This window comes from Mytilinidion resinicola (genome assembly GCF_010093595.1).
Source record: "Mytilinidion resinicola strain CBS 304.34 unplaced genomic scaffold BDZ99scaffold_19, whole genome shotgun sequence".
In the NCBI taxonomy this organism is placed as follows: Eukaryota; Fungi; Ascomycota; class Dothideomycetes; order Mytilinidiales; family Mytilinidiaceae; genus Mytilinidion; species Mytilinidion resinicola.
In genome coordinates, this window is record NW_022985455.1 from 162154 (window position 1) to 178668 (window position 16515).

Genomic DNA, 16515 nt, shown 5'->3' on the forward strand with positions numbered 1-16515 from the left:
AGATGCTGACAGCAGTGCTGGAATAAGCCATGAACACAGCAGATGCAACACGCTAATATGATTGACAGGTAGGACAGCAGGTGATAAGGGTGGATACCTCTTTCTCTCGTCTCTCGGCGGAAGTGCTCTTTCTAGTCTCCGTGCGGTATGCTTAGGCTATGGTCGTGTGGAAGCGTTGGTATTCTCTTCTATTCTATCGACGGTCTTCGCAAAGAGAGCTCCTAACAAGCCATGCGCCTGATTAAACCCATTCAGAATACCGAGCGTGTTGCAATGGTCAAGTGTAGGTCCCAGGTCGTCATGACCTCGTTACTCCATCCAAGCGTTTATATGGCCACCGTGCCTACTCGTGTAACACTGCGGCGCCTGACTTGAGAGAACACACCTTGAAACACGGCTTAGAGTTAGGTCATCTAGACCTAAAGGAAATCTCAAGGTCGTGGTGGGGATGTGACCAGATACATGTAACAGCTCCTTCTCTTCTTACTCGGGAAATGAGATACCAATCCATGTGCTTGTTCAGGACCGTCCACAGCGACACAGCCTTTTCACATTTCCACATTCTCTTTCCACCTTTACTACTTCGAATCCGAGACTCGCCTCACCACTCCTCAATACATCCCTTCCATCAATTAGCATCTGATTGCTAATCACTCGATGACAATTTGATATCTCCTCTTTTCTGCCATAAACCACACAAAGACCCCATCTTGAATAACCCCAAGATGCATTTCATTTCCGTCAGTCTTGCCCTCGGTGCTGGGGCTTCGCTGGTTGCCCCGGCGTCGGGCTTCTTTCGCATGTCTTGTCCAGGACGTCTCGTGCGTGAGCGGCTAGACCCCATCGTCTTTCCTGACGCGGTTTCTGCCCACGTCCACACCATCTTTGGTGGATCAGGCTTCGGTGCCTCCATGGACTACGCTCAAGCTCGCTCCTCCGATTGCTCTTCATGTGAGATCAAGGAGGATCTGTCCAACTACTGGACCCCCCAGCTCTATGTCCATGCGAAGAATGGATTTTTCCTCCCCGTTCCTATTGTCAATTATGGCAGCGATAATACTAGTGGTGGCATGGCAGTCTATTACTTGTAAGATGATGATCGCTCTTGTATTGATCTTCTTACTGACCCACCTGTAGGCAGCGCCACGAGAACTCACAGGCTTTCCCAGAGGGCTTTCGCATGATCGCTGGCGACTCATTCAAGCGGAACATGACAGGAGGTCTCAACGCCAAAGCCATCACCTACTCCTGTTACGGTACCAAGTACGTTGAAACTAACGGCTTCCCTGATCACCGCTGCTCAGGCGGGCTTCGCGTGAATCTCTTCTTCCTTTCCTGCTGGAACGGAAAATACACCGCAAACGGCACCATGCCCGCCTGACTACCCCCAAACCATGATCTCAATCTTCTACGAACTTCTCTACGACACCGGCAGATTCGAAGACGAGTGGGACGGCAACAAGCAACCCTTCGTCCTCTCCAACGGCGACGCAGCTGGCTACGGCATGCACGGCGACTTCGTCAACGGCTGGGACGTCGACGTTCTGCAAAACGCTGCTACCCATTGCAATGCAAACAGCGGCAAAATCTCAGACTGCGCATACCTCACCACGTACACCATAGCCAAGAACCACGCCTGTCGGCTTCCTCCGATCGTGGACGTTGTGGTAGATGGATGGGTCGACGCCCTTCCCGGCTACAACCCCGTGACCTACGGCCCTGAGCCCGCTAAGCCAATTCCTTGCGCCCAAAAAGCACTCTCACCTCCGAAGCAGGAGTTCGTCGACCTGACTAACTCCAAGCGATGGGAGTACGTAGGCTGCGGCGTCGACAACTACTTCACACGCACCTTCACCGGCAAGACGACGGCGGGGGATGACATGACGGTCGAGAAGTGCGTCGACTTCTGCAACGCTGCGGGCTTCAGCTATGCCGGCCTCGAGTACCGCCGGGAGTGCTATTGCGATAATACACTGCCGGAGGACAAGGCGCCGAAGCAAGGGATCATGGGATACTGTATCCTGCAGTGTGCCGGCAACTCCAAAGAGTTCTGTGGTGGTGGCGCGGCGCTTTCGATATATCGCAAATGCACCGCTGCGGCCTGCCAGAACGCTGTGTTTGATGTCGCTGCTCTTAATAGGACGGCTCCAACTCCTATTGTTGGCGGCTCGATCGCTTCTAGAGTTCCGTCGTCTTAGTCGTCTTAGTCGATGATTACGAGGACGGCAGTGGGGTGACACCTTTTCTTGATTGGGCGTGCTATATTTGAGATAGGGGCCCTTAAACAAGAGGAAGCCGGGATACGAGACCTCTTTATCTTCTTATATATCTTGCTTGGTGGGATGCATACGGCTTATAGCTCTGTTAAAGAGTCAGAGTTTTCGAATACAATAATATCAGGATTTTGAAACATGACCAGGAGAGGTCGATCAAGGAAACAGAATGTATTCATCCTATCACCTATCAAATTGTAAGGAAAAGGAGATAGAATTACAATCGCACGCGCGCCAGATGAAAAAGGCAAATGAGTTTTGCTTCCATTATCTACCCATCATCCCATCCGATCCAATCCACTCCACTCCACTCTGCTTTCCACCGCCAAGCGGAGAAAGCCTGTCCGCAAAACAAGATACACTCGAGAATACAAAACATACAGGCATGGCCACTCTAATCGCGCAATCGATTCCGTGAGCATCATGCGAGATAAGGAGATATGTGGTCGTGCCGGGATGAGTTCCGAGGAGAGATGGGCATGAGGTGTGGTTCGTTTCCAGTCAACGCCTTCCGTAGGACCTAACGTCTCCGGCTTCGAGGAGTCTCGATGCAGAGTAGTTGCCTGAGCTGCAAGTCCTCGTCATATAGTCTGGACGTGCCTAATAAGAACACACGCTAGTGCTGGCTCGGGAGTTCATGAGAAGGGCGACGATGAGTCCGTAGAGACCTGGGCGCCGTTAATGGAATCCTTTCGAGCAAAGTGGGAAATCTGTACATACCCAAGACTTCAGCGAAAATGAGGATCAGAATCATGCCGACGAACAACCGTGGCTGTTGTGCAGTTCCTCGCACACCAGCGTCACCGACAATTCCAATAGCGAACCCAGCAGCCATTCCAGCAAGACCGACGGATAGGCCAGCACCTAATTGGATGAAGCCGGTGAAAAGGGAGGATTGTTGCGTAAGGTCGTTCGAAATCAGCACAGACACAACGAGCCCGTAGATACCAATGATACCAGCCATGACGACCGGGATAATGTCTACCGCCGCGAATTAGCAACGCGCATCTATGATATCCGACCCTGCTTTCGAAGACAGGACTGGGTGGTGTGCCATACTCTTGACGATCAAATCAGGGCGGAGAACACCCATAGCTGAGACACCAACGCCGGCCTTGGCGGTACCGTACGCAGCACCGAAGCAGGTGAATACGATGGCTGACGTGCAGCCCATCGCACCGAAGAAGGGCTAGTCCACCACAGTCAGCTTTGTGTATCCTTCGACGATATATATTCGCGAGGGAAGACAGGGGGAGCTCTGGAGGCTCGCAGGATGACTGCTGGGATAGGGTCGGCGGCGGCGGGGCCTTGGAAGGACTTACGGCATAAACGGGACTGTCAAAGGTGCCGTGTTAGCTCATATTCATTCGCAATATCGATTTGTGATGAAGCTCAATGGCAACGTTGCAGCTTGAAGCTCGACGCTTATCTCCGCAAAAGGAAAGATGCCTGATAAAGAGAGCTCCCAGGGCGACTTACCAGAGATCGGTGGACATGCTGGCGGTTGTGATGGATTACTGCTGCAGGAACTGATTGGAGGGAGTGCGGTTGATGGAATGGGAGGCGTCGGGGGAGCTGCTGGCGAGGGTGGTGGAGTCGAGCTGGAGTGGTGACGAGGGCGAGGGTGGAAGAGGTTTGGAGTTCTTCGCTTCAATGCGCAGTCCTTGCACGTGACGGACGGCGCTAAGAGGAGCCGCAACTTCGTCGATTAAATTTCTCTGCCTGTCCCCCACCACCATCCACTCGACTCTCCACAACCAACGCACCAGCAGCACAAAGGGCGAGCTATTAAGCAGTGTGAGTGCCCAGCCGCGCTTCATTTATCACGTAAAATCTAACATCGAGTCTGCACAGGAACCCTTTTGCGATCCCACAAGACCTCTACCTTCTCCGACCAGACCTCTACCTTCTCCCACAAGACCTCCACCTTCCCCAGCAAGATGTCTCAAGATACCAGCGCTGCGTGGCCCGTCGCCGACCAGGCGCTCAGCCAGGAAGTACGGGTCCCGTTCCAATGAGATGTGTCACTGCTGACATTATTTTCAGATCCTTGACTTGGTTCAGCAAGCGGGAAATTATAGACAACGTGGGTGCTGCAGTGCGTTAGAGAGATACCTCAGAAGCTAACGGTGATGGTTGCAGTGAAGAAAGGTGCCAACGAGGCAACGAAGGTCAGAAAACTGTGCGATAAACTAGAGATACTATGCTGACATCCGGGCAGACTCTGAACCGCGGTATTGCAGAAATACTGGTTCTGGCCGCCGATACGAGCCCTCTGGCCATCCTCCTCCATCTTCCCCTGCTCTGCGAGGATAAGAATGTCCCATACGTTTATGTTCCAAGTAGTATGGCTCCCATGCTATATACACTCCAATATTATTTGAACATATGGCTAACGTTCCATACAGAGATGGCTCTTGGCCGTGCCTGTGGTGTCTCGAGGTCTGTCATTGCAGCCTCTATTACGGTATGTATTTCGGGGGTATCACAGGGTTTCAACACATTTCTGACCGATTTCGCAGACCAATGATGCTTCCGACCTCATGAACCAGATCCGATCGTAAGTGCACTAGCAAACCACTAACAATGAATTTCAGCGACTGACATATGACACAGCCTCAAGGACAAGGTTGAGAGACTCATGATCTAAGTACCCCCGAAATCTACTATACCAAGGCCGTAGTGTAGGATTTTGGTCTGGCGACATAGTCATCCTATGTACCATGTCCATACATGGCGGCGTTAAACGGCGTGTTGATGAGGGTTGATATCAAACGAGAAGAATTCCTAATGTTACCATGCAATTTCCAAAATTTATCATCAAGTCCCATCCCCTACCACGCTACCCTATCCGTCGACGCTGAAAACCACGATCATGATCTGTTCAACAAAGGAAACCACCATGACCGCAGAGAGCCTCAAAAGCGACGCATATTTCCAAGCCCCTTGGACCTTCGACTCTGTGCAAACCCTATTATTCAAATCCAGAACATGACATCTTCCAAGTTTTTGTGCCAAGGATTCTTGCGATTGGAATCATTCCCATGCCAGGGATTCCAGTCTAGGCTTTCAGACAATTTCTCCGCAGCTTTCCTCATGTATTTTTCATGCGTTTCATCCTTGTCTTCCCTGTCTCTCTTTCTCTTAATCTTAAGTGCAGCTTTTCCGTTCTCATTCCATTTCCTGAGATACGCACGCCTGCGATCGCAGAGGAGATGTGCCAGGTAAGCAGGCGGCGCATAAGAGATGAATTTGTTGCACGGCCGAGAGCGTAACAGAACGAGTGCTTCAGGCTCTGGATCTGTGCATGATTCAGGCGCATATCATTCTAAAGTCCTTGGTAGTGGGCTGGTCGAGCGGTACCTTTGATCGCCGCATGCGCTTGAAGACTTTCGACGAAGTTAGCGCAAGTCTATGGATAATCTAGTGACGCTGCTTACTAGAAATTGTGCTTGCCAGGCTGTGTGGCAACCTGATCAACGACAAGGCCGGGCCTTGGGTTACCGTTGGCTCCTTAGCACCCCTGAAAGTCGAATCAACTGTGCCGCTGAGTTGATTTGGGTAGAATTGAGTGTGGTGTCTCTTTCCGACGATGAGGAAGGTGATGATAGGCTTCTTCGCATCAGTTCCCGCCACAGCTTGGTAGGCTTCAGTGACTGCGTTGATTTCCTTGCTGATAACCTCGAGGTATTGCCCTTCGCTCACGCCGTCTCGGTAGAAAAGTATCCGTCCTGGTAAGATTTTGTTTTTCGCCTTCCAAGCCAGAAGGCGCTCTTTCACCATGTCCTCCATGTCACCAGTGATCTACAACTCGTCAGCTAACGCAATACTGTGAGAGAATTGGTACTCTGGGCATACCTCAGTGCGACCGGCTTGAAGGCGTATGGAGCTAAGATAGGTTATGAAATGCTCGTCTATGCTTCCAACAAGGGCGGCGATACTTGGACTGCCATCCGGCCCATTTCCAGGCGGGTGGCTGACATCTGCACCAAGAACGATCGTATCCAGCGCGCCCTTCGCGCCGCCCTTTAGAAGGCTGAATTCGTTGCTCGTTTCTAGGCTTCTCGAACTGGCTCCTGACGCAACAGACCACTCGGATTCCATGAACAGTCTCTGCAATTCGCTTGATCACACCATAGATACCCTGGTGCTCTTGGGGCAGTACGACGAGGAGCGAGACGTTCCTGCCGTTACGCGAAATGTATGTCATGTAGCTATCGATGCGCTCCATGTCCTCCTTACCACGGAAGGGCTCTTCAAGTCGACGTTTTTGAAGTAATTTATCTGCCCTCTACTGACCTTCATCTAGACCACAACATCAACATACCAGATTTTACTCTATCGGGACTAATCTCTAGGAAGTAAAGGCCCTCATTGAATATGTAATTAACACTCTCGAACGGTTTACGAAGAGCGTGTTTCATCATATCGGAGTTATGGGTCTTACTCAGTGTCTCGCCGACGAATTGGTTGGGCACAATTTCGAGCAGTTCTCCTGGAATCCACAAGCCGCCAGTTTTAGAGTCCTTTGCACCAGGAATTCCAACGTTGACGTGTGGCCAATTAGGGTACTTCAATTCGATACCGCACTCTGCAGATTACGTTAGCTAAGGGTGGTGTGTTCGACTCGAAATTACTTACCTCGATACCCTGCTTGAACATTTATTTTTGTTCCGGTCTGCTTATTAGTGAATATTTGACTCGGAGGAGATTGTCCAAAGTTTTGGAACACTTTCAGCCTGTGGTGGTCAAGGTCGGGATCAGGCTTTCCTGCTAACTGAGGCCGCTCATAAGCAATCCTCAGTACTTTTCCCCGCAACAGCCTCTCAACCTGGCGACGGCTGTAGTGCTTCGGTCTCCCTTCCTCGTGTTCCAGATTTCGCTCGAAATCAGTCACGCTGATGGGCTTGAAGAAAGCAGAAGTTGCGGTGTTGACGTTCAACAAGGTTCGATTGCCACTTCCTGGTCGGATTGATGTGAAGTACCTTCGATTGGCATAGAGGGAGGTCATCGGGTTGTATCCATTGTTGACGAAGAACTTGTTCGCTCCAACCTAAGTAATTCTCGTCTCATCAACATCGCAGATCTTTCCAGAGATGATGGCATTCAGTGCCGTTGCGATGACTAATGCGTGCTGCTCCGCCTCATCGCCCTTGGGCTCGAATGATGCGTCGAAAGGATCGTGGCTTGCTAGATATTCAGGCTCAATCTTCCTGTTGAGGTTGATGTCGATTGTCTTCACTGTCTTCATCTCTCCATTCTGCTTTTGATAAGTAAGCCCTTCTAAAGTTTCCTTGGAACTGGCACCAACTTCCGTGGTGTACAAGCCACAAAGCTGGATAGGGCTTTTGCACCAGACTCATTATCACCTGGCGTCTGCCTCCTACGATCCATCATACCTTAAGCAAACGGAGGCGGGGCTGGCATTCCAGGAGGAGGAGGCATTCCAAAAGGAGGTGGAGGAGGAGGAGGGGGGGTACATGCCACCAGTACCTATGGCCATTCCTTGCGTTGCTAATCCAGTCGACCCAACCGACCAACCTTGCCGCCCTGTTTTTGGAATATGCTCGATACCCTAGCTGCAAAGAGAGCCGAAAATGAGAAGATGATCCACTGAAAAACACTCAAAGTCTTCCCAGCTGTGATGCGGAAGCTTGATACGGCCTCGTTCTGGGTAATAAACTCCATCGCACCCGTAGCCTGGCTGACTGCAATTACCGATGCCAAAGCCAGCCCGACTGATAACCACATCAATGCAAGCGAGGCACGTCTTAATAACTGCCTGCGGTTCTCTGCAGTTAAGTTGTTCTTTAGGGGTGCTTTTAGGTGTCATTTTAATAGCGCTAATAGGATTAGGCTGATGAAGAACACAACGCCGGCGGCTGCGAGGAGGTAAAGAATGATCTTTGACTGGATTGTGAAGGCGAGAGACACTAGGGCTGCTGAAATCGTTGTACTTGTTACGTTGGCGTTGCTGTTGAGAATAGAGTTGAGAAGGGCGCCGGCTGTCTTGCCAGAGCTGGATTGGCAAAACAGCTTATTTGATATGGAGGCGCAGATGCCTATTTAAGTATTAATGGATGTTCTTGAACAAAAGTAACAACAACTTACCAAAGTAGTTTACACGTATTGCAGAAATTGTTGACACTGTACTATTCCTCCCTTCTATCTTTGCTGCAAAGATGTTTGGGATTCCTGGCGAGTTTGATACACAACCGGTAAGACACAACGCTGTATGTAAATTAGCAAAGCCGAAAAATGAATGATGCTTGGGGACGTTACTATAGAAGAGGAGAATTGGTATAAGTAAAAGGTAAACCAAAAGGCGGTAGTTGACATTGTCTAAAATCCGAATCGGTACAAATCCGCAGAGACAACACGATCGGGTCTAGCACACATACTCATACGATCAGAGATAGTCATGTTCGAACTGTTGTTGTTGTTGAGGACTTGTCGTCGAAGGGTAGTGTTTGTAGAGAAGGAAAGTCTCTGATTGAAGTCCAGTCGTGGGGTATCTTTGTAAATGGAAAAGTATTGCCAGCAGTGAGTGCGCCGTTGGGGGTTCTTAGATGGTTTGAACCATTTAATGTCGATGCCACGCGTTACGACCTAATTAAGTGATAGTTGATGTCATATTTTGAGAAAGGTACAAGGCAGATTCGCAAGATACGCGCGCGCCATCTCTTACGATGGTATGCTGGAACTCCTCCATTACAGCCTAAAAGGGCCCGGCATATGAAGCGTGTCCGTCTTGGAGGCGTTCTTCGTGCGGCAGTGCTAGGAATATCGAGCTCGGGAGTTTTCACTCGCCGAGAGTCTGCTCCCTATCGGTTCCCTTTCCAGAACCCGCATTTTCCTCTTATTTATAGCTTTTTGGGTTAAAACTCCATGGTTTCAGCTTTCAAGATTGCCCCGAGAGGCGGTCCTAGTAACGTGGAGGCGTTTGACTCCACGCGTTTCCTCTTCTTCGATTCTCCAATGACGACGCTTCAGTGGAGATCAAGGGCCAACCCTATCGACTTCTAGCTTGCACGAGCGGCGCAACAAGCTGCGGTGCGAAACCCATGACGTTAGGCAACTGCCGCTCGCCAACACCCGGTTTTTTCATTGCTTAATTGCCCTATCCCAACAATTAGGCACAGCTTTGAAGCACAGCGCTTCTTCAGCCCAGATGTCTCGCTAGCTAAGCCGACAGCCTTGCCGCAGCCGATAGCTACCCCGTAGCCGATGTGGGTGGCATGGATACCAACAGAGCTACCCATCCTGAACGGCGTTGAAACCTAGGAACTGCCGTTGCGCGCGTCGCGCACGTTGGAGAACACCTTCTCTCCACTTTTGAGCGGAGCGGGTAGGCTGTTGGGTTTAGGGTGGAGAAGATCAGACGCGAAGCTCGTAGCCAAGCCGTGCCGCACGCTCAAGAAGCGAAGAAGTTAGCGCAAATAGTTGTGCTAATTTTAGGAAGACTCGAACCACCTTTCTGAGCTTTGATTACTTCTTGGAGTTTTGCTTGAGGCTATGTTTTGGAGATTGACTGCTTGAATGTTGAGACAATGGGGACAAGCAGTATAAGGAAGAAAGTCTTATTAGGAGCATAGACTCGACCACGCAGGAACAGGAACAGTTGCTATTCGGAGCAGACGGTGAAAGAAAGATGGGTGTTTGTTTTTTATCACATCACGGCCAGACATCGATGTAAGCCTGCCTGCGATAGAACTTGAGTGCTTGGATGCCTGGTCGCCTGGTCGTAGGCGGACGACGCTTTGGCCACCTTTTATGCCCGTGCAGGAACATCGTGCTCAGCTGTACAGGAGGCACAACAGCGCATGTAAACAGTCGAATTAGCTAGTTCCTTATTGTGTTGGAAGGAACATCTAGAAATGCTCAACTCCAAGGACTAGGCCTTAGATAGCTATATACAGCAATTCGAAGAGCCTCACGTTGTCTGTAGATTCTATCACGGAGACCTGAACGGGAGCCTCCTATTGGCCAATTCCTTATTGATAATGTTGAGCCTAAGTCGACGGTGGAAGGTATCCTGCCCACTGCCTGTCTCCTCCTGATCGATCACCTTCTCTCGACCTGCGGCCCTTTTATGGACCAAAACCACAACTTCGATCACCAACATTGTCCATCGCCCAAGTCTTCAATCCTGCTTCAGATACCATGGGCGTGGTCGCCCTTGTTCAAGGCTTCAAACTCGATGTCGCCAAGCTCGACGAAGTGCTTGCGGCAGCCGGTATTCCACCAACTGGTAGATCGCAGCCTTTCTCTCAAGAAACCTCAGTCGTCGCGGAGCTCTGCAAAACCAAAGGCGCTGATTGCGAAATCCGAATCTTTATGCCGCTGAAGAGGGGATACAGCTTGTCGAGCTATGTCTTTATTTGCTTTGATTGGGTTTATGTGCACAACGCGAGAGACATTGAGGGCTTGTTGCAAAAGCCAGTGCCGGCTGCCTTCGAAGCCATACGCAAATCGCTCCAGGCTGAGTCAGGCATTTCAAAGTACATTGTATGCAACGACGACGATACTACATGGATCCCGGAAGAGTTAATTGCGCGCAACACGGTGAGTTGTTAATGTACAGGCATGAATCATCTAGCTAAACTCAGCATAGCCCCCAGTACATTGCGGTGTGTGTGATGCTGTCTTTGATAATTGGACCGCCCGCTTTTTCCATCGTCGTAATCAGCATGGAATAGACGAAGACAGGGAGCCATTGCCTGATTGTTAGAGTATGCAAGAAAGGATGCGCTAAGTGGGATGAGTGGAATGGCGTGGTGCTAGCTGTTCGAGGCGATGTTAAATAGAATTCATCACTGAGGTGTGGAGGAATAGTAGCCCGAGTGTTACAGATTCGATTAACACGTGACTATGCTATGCCTAAGCTCAGAGGATTACAACATGAATATGACGCCATTGGAGAGCCAAAGAAAACAAGAAACAGAGTAGCTGTGATAGTATACACAGCTTGGTATAAAAGTCAAGACGCAGAAGACATTCAGGTTCGATCCGCACCACCACCTTTTCCCTTTGCCCTTTGCCCTTGTGCCGTCCCTCCCAATGGTAAGACCTCGACAGTTGACCCACCGCGATGTGGCCGACCCCATTACAGCCCACCACGCGACGTCCTGTCCGCGGCTTCCACAAAGGCCGCCAAGAACGGGGACCTTGAAGCGGCCTCTCTAACTTCAAGGAGTATATAGATATTGGCTGGAGATGGAACAGGCACGCCCGGCGTCGGCCGGTTTAATACATTTACTGGTTGCGCCGGCTGCTGGGTTATCCAGGGGTCTTGCGCGCCCGTAGCGGAGGGCGGCCACGAGGCGGGGAGATTGTAATAGTTGTGGTTCGGTGCGCTGTCGCCGGCCGTATTGGTCGCACTTGAAGTGCTGGCGGTGCTGGCGGTGCTAGCAGTGCTGGGCTGCATGCAAGGAACCCATGAATTGGTACGAGCATCGAGATAGAACCGCCGATCATCAGTCCACAAGGTCCCGTCCGTATTTCGAAACGTCATGTCGAAATGTTTTGCGTACCTGCATAAGCTCTACACTTAAAAGAACAAGAAGGTGAGTCGACAAAACGTACTTGATTGAAAGTTTGCAGGATTTGTGACCCGCCAGATGACCGGACGACGATGAAAGGTATTTGGAATATTTGATGGGTCGGTACTTGGAACGGAGGACGGAGTTAGACTTCGATGTTCGGGGTGCAACAGCTATACCTTATAACTCCTGAAGTGGCACGTGAGTGGGTGAAGAGTGCAGTAGTGGGCCCCAGGCTCCCTGATAAACGCCGAGGGCGGCGCAGCGCGCTAGAATAGAATAGTTCTAACTCCGCCAAGGCTACCGGTCCATTTACCCGCAACGTTCACCTGCAGGATACTTATTTCGATTATCTCGACGCATCCAACTGTGCTTATACCTAATCGTCTCAAAGGCTATACCAAAAAGACCATTACCCCAGCGCTAGGCAAGCTCCTACGCGCCCACGAACTGCAGGTCCTTAGCGGGCGAGACGCCCTGCTAATTGTGTTAAAAAAAATGGCAGCACAGATGGAAACTACTGGCCAGCAGTGCCTTTCCGTCTGCTTCTTCGCCGCCATCAGATTGTTATTAGCATACCGGCATTGTCCGCGCGTATTGCGGCACGGCAGGGCGAGCATCACATCTCAACCTGCGCCAGATCGGTTATTAGCAATATCCAGAGAAACACGGCGCGTACTACGGCACAGCTATCACGTTTCATGCTCCGGCCATGGTGGCATCACGTCTTCTTCGCATGAGCCTTGCTAACTCATCAGAGAGAAGTGCTGCGCGTGCTAAAACAGCCACCCAACACCGCCATGAAGTATGAGCAGGTGTAGATGTTGGATTACTCTTAGTACACTAGCACGTCAGAATGGTGAACATAAAATTCCCTGGGGCATTACTGATATAAAAGAGCGTTTATAAACTTAACTTTGTGCTTTCTATAGCAAACAACAGTGCTACTTGCCAGTCTTAGCCTCGTTTCCATTATCTTTCAATCGCTATTAGCCATCAACGTGGTTTATACTCGATTTACCGAGTCAAATTTCGACTTTTCTTTTCATTTTCAGCCCTCTGCCGTCATCCTAGTTATCTCAAAGATACATCTCTATACGCCTGCGGTATGTCTCTATACGTATAGCAAGATGACAGCGTAAGCAGTTCTGCCTTCTTGACGCTTCTACAGCTTGTCTCACTGATGTCCAGAACCCCTCCCAACCTACCGCTAGTTCCTGGCATCCCTGGAATAATACATTTCTGGGATGCCAATACTATGTCCTATACCCTCATCGCAAGATTGGGTTCCTTAGGGCCCACCTATACTTTAGAGGATATCGTGACCCTTACGTGGGCTGCCATCTGTCAGCGCTATTTCTCAGACTTGAGCTTTACGCCTACAGGCTTAAGATGGACCGTGGCACGAGAGCAATACAGGGACCCTGGTACGGTCATTTCGGAAACTAAACTAGATGTCGTCGTGATCAAGCTCACTCCATCTCAACAACTAAGGCAGCAGCCACCTGCTCTGAACATGATTGCTTAACCACCACCGGTCGTGCAGGATATCTATCGAGACTACGTTTGGATTGAATGCAAAGCCCCGAGTTACGACACGCCTGGTGGTTGGCATACACTCGCAGATTAGACAGTGACGCGCCTGACCGCCGCACATCCGACTCGAGAGGTGTTCGTAATTCTTGCCATCGACTTGAAATGCGTTTGGCTTATGTGGGACCCCAATAACACGATACCACCCCGTCGGCGTCTCTTTATCCGTCTCAGCAACCCCGCCATGACGGTCTACTGGGTTGATCCGCGCCTTAAGCCCTTGACGGCGTACCCCTGGTTTGATTTTACCACTGGCGAACTCAGAGTTGCGCACGCGGCGACTCTCGATTGCTGGTCGAGAACGACGTTGCCTGTAACCGGTCAAGTTGTTCTCCAGAACGGGATAGTCTTGAGTGCTATTGAGCAGTTCCTTCACTGGGTTTCAACCGTTCCTAATCTTATGGGGTTAAATAATGGCAATTGGTCTGTTTAAGGAATATCGAGCGTAGCACGGCAGAGTTAACTTGCAAATTAGAGCGGAACCGATTTGTATGAAGAGGAATAAGGCGCTAAGCGCGAGGACTTTCAGTTGTTTTTAGTCTTTTTGTACTTAAGTTGTGTTATGATCTTTAGATTCCGTATTATCGCTACAAAGATGTCTTTGAAGATATAGAATAAGGGATTTCCCCTGCGTTAGGACATCGATTTGTGTTGGGGCTGAAAGGTAGATAATGATCGCTCCGTTCATCCAATGGACATTGCAGTGGTTCTGGGGTTATTAAAAGGCGACGAGGTGCAACAACTAGGCTGAGTGGCAGCATTATTGCAATAACATCAGCCGGTCGTTGCGCTTCAGGTCTTAAACTTTGGGAGCTGCTTCTCAGAAGAGCACTAAGAAGCAGCACCTAAAGCGTTCGAACGAACTAAGTTGTAATGGTGGAATGCGACCGCAAAAGGTCCTGGTGTACCGCCCTCACAGACTTGTTATGTTGTAGAGCTCTGGCTTATTATGATGAGCAGAAGGCTCGTTATATAGCTATGGAGAAGGAGAGGGCCACCCCCTTGGGGGCTAATGGAACGTTCTACCGGAGCGGCCGAGGAGGACAAGCTATTAGAAAGCCACGAAGCTAACTTCCTGGAGTTTATTTTTCTAACCGAGCTACAGTGCAGAACTGTTGGTGTAGCGAACTGACAAAACTGCAACCATGAGCCCTTAAGCCCTCGGAGAGAAATGGTCTTACGTGCCGCAGTTGTTATGTGAAACCTTTATAAAATTGTTATAAAATTGTGCACGTGAGGCAGATTCTTCTCCGAGGGTCTAGAGTCAACTGAGATAAGAGCATATAGAGCAGGCGGGATATGTTCACGTGATTACACTACATATTGTTGTGCTACGTCCCAGCCGCATCTCCTACTTCTTCGTTCGCGCCTCCTACCTCTACTTGGTCCTGTGGTTCTCCTTCCTGCTTGTTCATAGCATTGGCCTATAATTGGATATGGAAAGAGAAGAGGGCGCATTCTTAGCTCTCGACTGAAAGCCCGCCTACTCTTCTCCTATATGTAAAGTTTATTCACATCTTTAAGGCCCTTCTTGTACCTCTCTGCATCTAGTCTATAAAACTGCAACACCCGCGTCGGATGACAGTTTTCTAAGAACATGATCGTATTGATATGTCACCGTCTTAAGATTAGTTCTATATTAAGAATATAACCGTCTTAGGGAGAGACTGTCTTAAGAGTGTGACTCTCTGGAGAACGTCCTCATCTTAAGATACTACCGTTTTAAGACCATGATTTTCTTAAGAACATTCGGTCTTAAGAACGTGCCCTTAGGAACGTGACTGTTAGCAGAATAGCCCGGAACGTATCGTAGAGCAAGTTTACTCGAGACTTAAGATCTAGAAATTAGAACCTGCTACGTCTACGGGCCTTCCAAGACAGGGTACGGATCCCTATCCTTGTCGAATAGAGAACCCAAAATTAGGGCCTCAGTCTCGGCTCAGAATGCGCTCACCCCAGAACAGCCACAGCTCAGGCTGGAGCATGAGCAGCTCAGCTCCCTGAGCGGAAAAGGAAATTGCTTGGGTGCACATTGGGATATTGTACTACCTGTTATGGAAATGTTGCCGGTCCTTGGTTTTCAGCAGTGCAACTTCGCAAGGTGCACTGTTGAGTCCGCCTGTCATGTCACGTGGACTTTCTCCCATGCGCTAGCAACTCGACCACTTGCGAAGTTCGCTCAATTATTATCCGGCCCATCACTAGTCGACGTCGCTCTGCGACTCACAACCTGCTCGCGCAGTTGCCACTGTTGAAGGACCTAGAACGCAGTTGTACCGACCGAATCTTTAGACTGTAGCTGGGAAAACCTAGTTTTATTCTCGATCGACACATCCCCTTCCATATCAAGTGTCGTCGTGCCATTGTCTCCCGTTACGGTTCACCACCGTATTGCCTGTAGAAATCCTGGCCGGTCCCTCACGCGGGCAAGGGCCGGAATGAAAGGATCGTACGGACTGGAGGATTGTGAGAGTGGGAGGATTGCGAGAGGATTGTGCAAACGGGAGGATCCTATGGAAAATCTAGAGGTGTAGCAGAGCAGACTTATAAGACAGTACCGTAAGTATCGAGGGCATATTGTTTGCCAGTGCGTCTTGTTGTCCAAGTCGAGCTAGCAGAAATTGCATTTAAAAAAGGGGAGGGATATTAGCACACCCCCTAATCACTCCGCGCATACCCCCTAAATCACTCCACGCACACCCTCCCCTCTTGGCGCTTCACCACCTTCTAATTGGCTCGGAGCAGCGCGGAGCTTCCTCCGGGCATTCACCTTTACATCTCTCTGCACGTGATGCTACACGCGAGGCCATAGGTGAGCTCGTACGTGAGCTTGTACGTGAGCTCGTATATAAGCTTGTACGTGAGCTCGTACGTGAGGCTATACATAAGGCTATACGAATCGGCATAGCTATACAGCCTCTCCGTTCCACGGCGCATTCTTTCCGATTCGTGTGGCCTTACATATGAGCTCACGTACGGCTGTATATACGGCTGCACGAATTGGAAAGAATGCACTGTAAAATAGAGAGGCTGTATAGCCATGCCGATTTGTATAGCCTTACGTATGAGCTCACGTACGCCTAAGTGAATAAGAAAGGCTACACGTG

General features: G+C 50.0%; 10 protein-coding genes across 10 annotated transcripts; 5 read left to right on the forward strand and 5 right to left on the reverse strand.

Annotated features, from left to right (window-relative positions):
• Positions 1 to 800: 800 nt before the first annotated feature.
• Positions 801 to 2323, forward strand: BDZ99DRAFT_511187 (WSC-domain-containing protein; the record flags this gene model as incomplete). The annotated part of the gene is made up of 3 exons (XM_033724527.1): positions 801 to 1087; positions 1138 to 1263; positions 1436 to 2323. The coding sequence occupies 3 exons, from the start codon at positions 801 to 803 to the stop codon at positions 2196 to 2198; spliced, it is 1176 nt and encodes a 391-aa protein (XP_033572041.1). The 3' UTR covers positions 2199 to 2323.
• A 137-nt stretch (positions 2324 to 2460) lies between these two features.
• On the reverse strand, positions 2461 to 3885 carry BDZ99DRAFT_466743 (vacuolar ATP synthase 16 kDa proteolipid subunit). Its single transcript, XM_033720857.1, has 5 exons — positions 3753 to 3885; positions 3596 to 3608; positions 3333 to 3462; positions 2994 to 3254; positions 2461 to 2941 (listed from the first exon to the last, which is right to left on the reverse strand). Exons 1-5 carry the CDS (start codon positions 3767 to 3769, stop codon positions 2874 to 2876), a joined length of 489 nt encoding a protein of 162 aa, XP_033572042.1. The 5' UTR covers positions 3770 to 3885; the 3' UTR covers positions 2461 to 2873.
• Positions 3886 to 3999: 114 nt separating this feature from the next.
• BDZ99DRAFT_112685 (L30e-like protein) lies at positions 4000 to 5192 on the forward strand. The gene is made up of 8 exons (XM_033712434.1): positions 4000 to 4070; positions 4128 to 4270; positions 4320 to 4359; positions 4416 to 4444; positions 4495 to 4618; positions 4682 to 4740; positions 4796 to 4833; positions 4890 to 5192. The coding sequence occupies exons 2-8, from the start codon at positions 4214 to 4216 to the stop codon at positions 4921 to 4923; spliced, it is 381 nt and encodes a 126-aa protein (XP_033572043.1). The 5' UTR covers positions 4000 to 4070; positions 4128 to 4213; the 3' UTR covers positions 4924 to 5192.
• On the forward strand, positions 4791 to 5599 carry BDZ99DRAFT_112682 (uncharacterized protein). Its single transcript, XM_033712433.1, has 2 exons — positions 4791 to 4833; positions 4890 to 5599. The coding sequence occupies exon 2, from the start codon at positions 5007 to 5009 to the stop codon at positions 5499 to 5501; it is 495 nt and encodes a 164-aa protein (XP_033572044.1). The 5' UTR covers positions 4791 to 4833; positions 4890 to 5006; the 3' UTR covers positions 5502 to 5599.
• Positions 5600 to 5696: 97 nt separating this feature from the next.
• On the reverse strand, positions 5697 to 6377 carry BDZ99DRAFT_396562 (uncharacterized protein; the record flags this gene model as incomplete). Its single annotated transcript, XM_033715998.1, has 2 exons — positions 5697 to 6077; positions 6132 to 6377. The coding sequence occupies 2 exons, from the start codon at positions 6375 to 6377 to the stop codon at positions 5697 to 5699; spliced, it is 627 nt and encodes a 208-aa protein (XP_033572045.1).
• Positions 6378 to 6475: 98 nt separating this feature from the next.
• On the reverse strand, positions 6476 to 7380 carry BDZ99DRAFT_112736 (uncharacterized protein). The gene is made up of 2 exons (XM_033712436.1): positions 6915 to 7380; positions 6476 to 6864 (listed from the first exon to the last, which is right to left on the reverse strand). Exons 1-2 carry the CDS (start codon positions 7282 to 7284, stop codon positions 6575 to 6577), a joined length of 660 nt encoding a protein of 219 aa, XP_033572046.1. The 5' UTR covers positions 7285 to 7380; the 3' UTR covers positions 6476 to 6574.
• A 489-nt stretch (positions 7381 to 7869) lies between these two features.
• BDZ99DRAFT_112734 (uncharacterized protein) lies at positions 7870 to 8891 on the reverse strand. The gene is made up of 4 exons (XM_033712435.1): positions 8675 to 8891; positions 8556 to 8615; positions 8385 to 8504; positions 7870 to 8335 (listed from the first exon to the last, which is right to left on the reverse strand). Exons 1-4 carry the CDS (start codon positions 8694 to 8696, stop codon positions 8103 to 8105), a joined length of 435 nt encoding a protein of 144 aa, XP_033572047.1. The 5' UTR covers positions 8697 to 8891; the 3' UTR covers positions 7870 to 8102.
• A 1426-nt stretch (positions 8892 to 10317) lies between these two features.
• On the forward strand, positions 10318 to 11192 carry BDZ99DRAFT_112779 (uncharacterized protein). The gene is made up of 2 exons (XM_033712437.1): positions 10318 to 10838; positions 10888 to 11192. Exons 1-2 carry the CDS (start codon positions 10437 to 10439, stop codon positions 11002 to 11004), a joined length of 519 nt encoding a protein of 172 aa, XP_033572048.1. The 5' UTR covers positions 10318 to 10436; the 3' UTR covers positions 11005 to 11192.
• BDZ99DRAFT_466749 (uncharacterized protein) lies at positions 11111 to 11960 on the reverse strand. Its single transcript, XM_033720858.1, has one exon. It carries the CDS (start codon positions 11785 to 11787, stop codon positions 11380 to 11382), a length of 408 nt encoding a protein of 135 aa, XP_033572049.1. The 5' UTR covers positions 11788 to 11960; the 3' UTR covers positions 11111 to 11379.
• Positions 11961 to 12863: 903 nt separating this feature from the next.
• On the forward strand, positions 12864 to 13781 carry BDZ99DRAFT_540666 (uncharacterized protein). The gene is made up of 2 exons (XM_033726718.1): positions 12864 to 12953; positions 13007 to 13781. Exons 1-2 carry the CDS (start codon positions 12946 to 12948, stop codon positions 13341 to 13343), a joined length of 345 nt encoding a protein of 114 aa, XP_033572050.1. The 5' UTR covers positions 12864 to 12945; the 3' UTR covers positions 13344 to 13781.
• The last annotated feature ends 2734 nt before the right edge of the window (positions 13782 to 16515 follow it).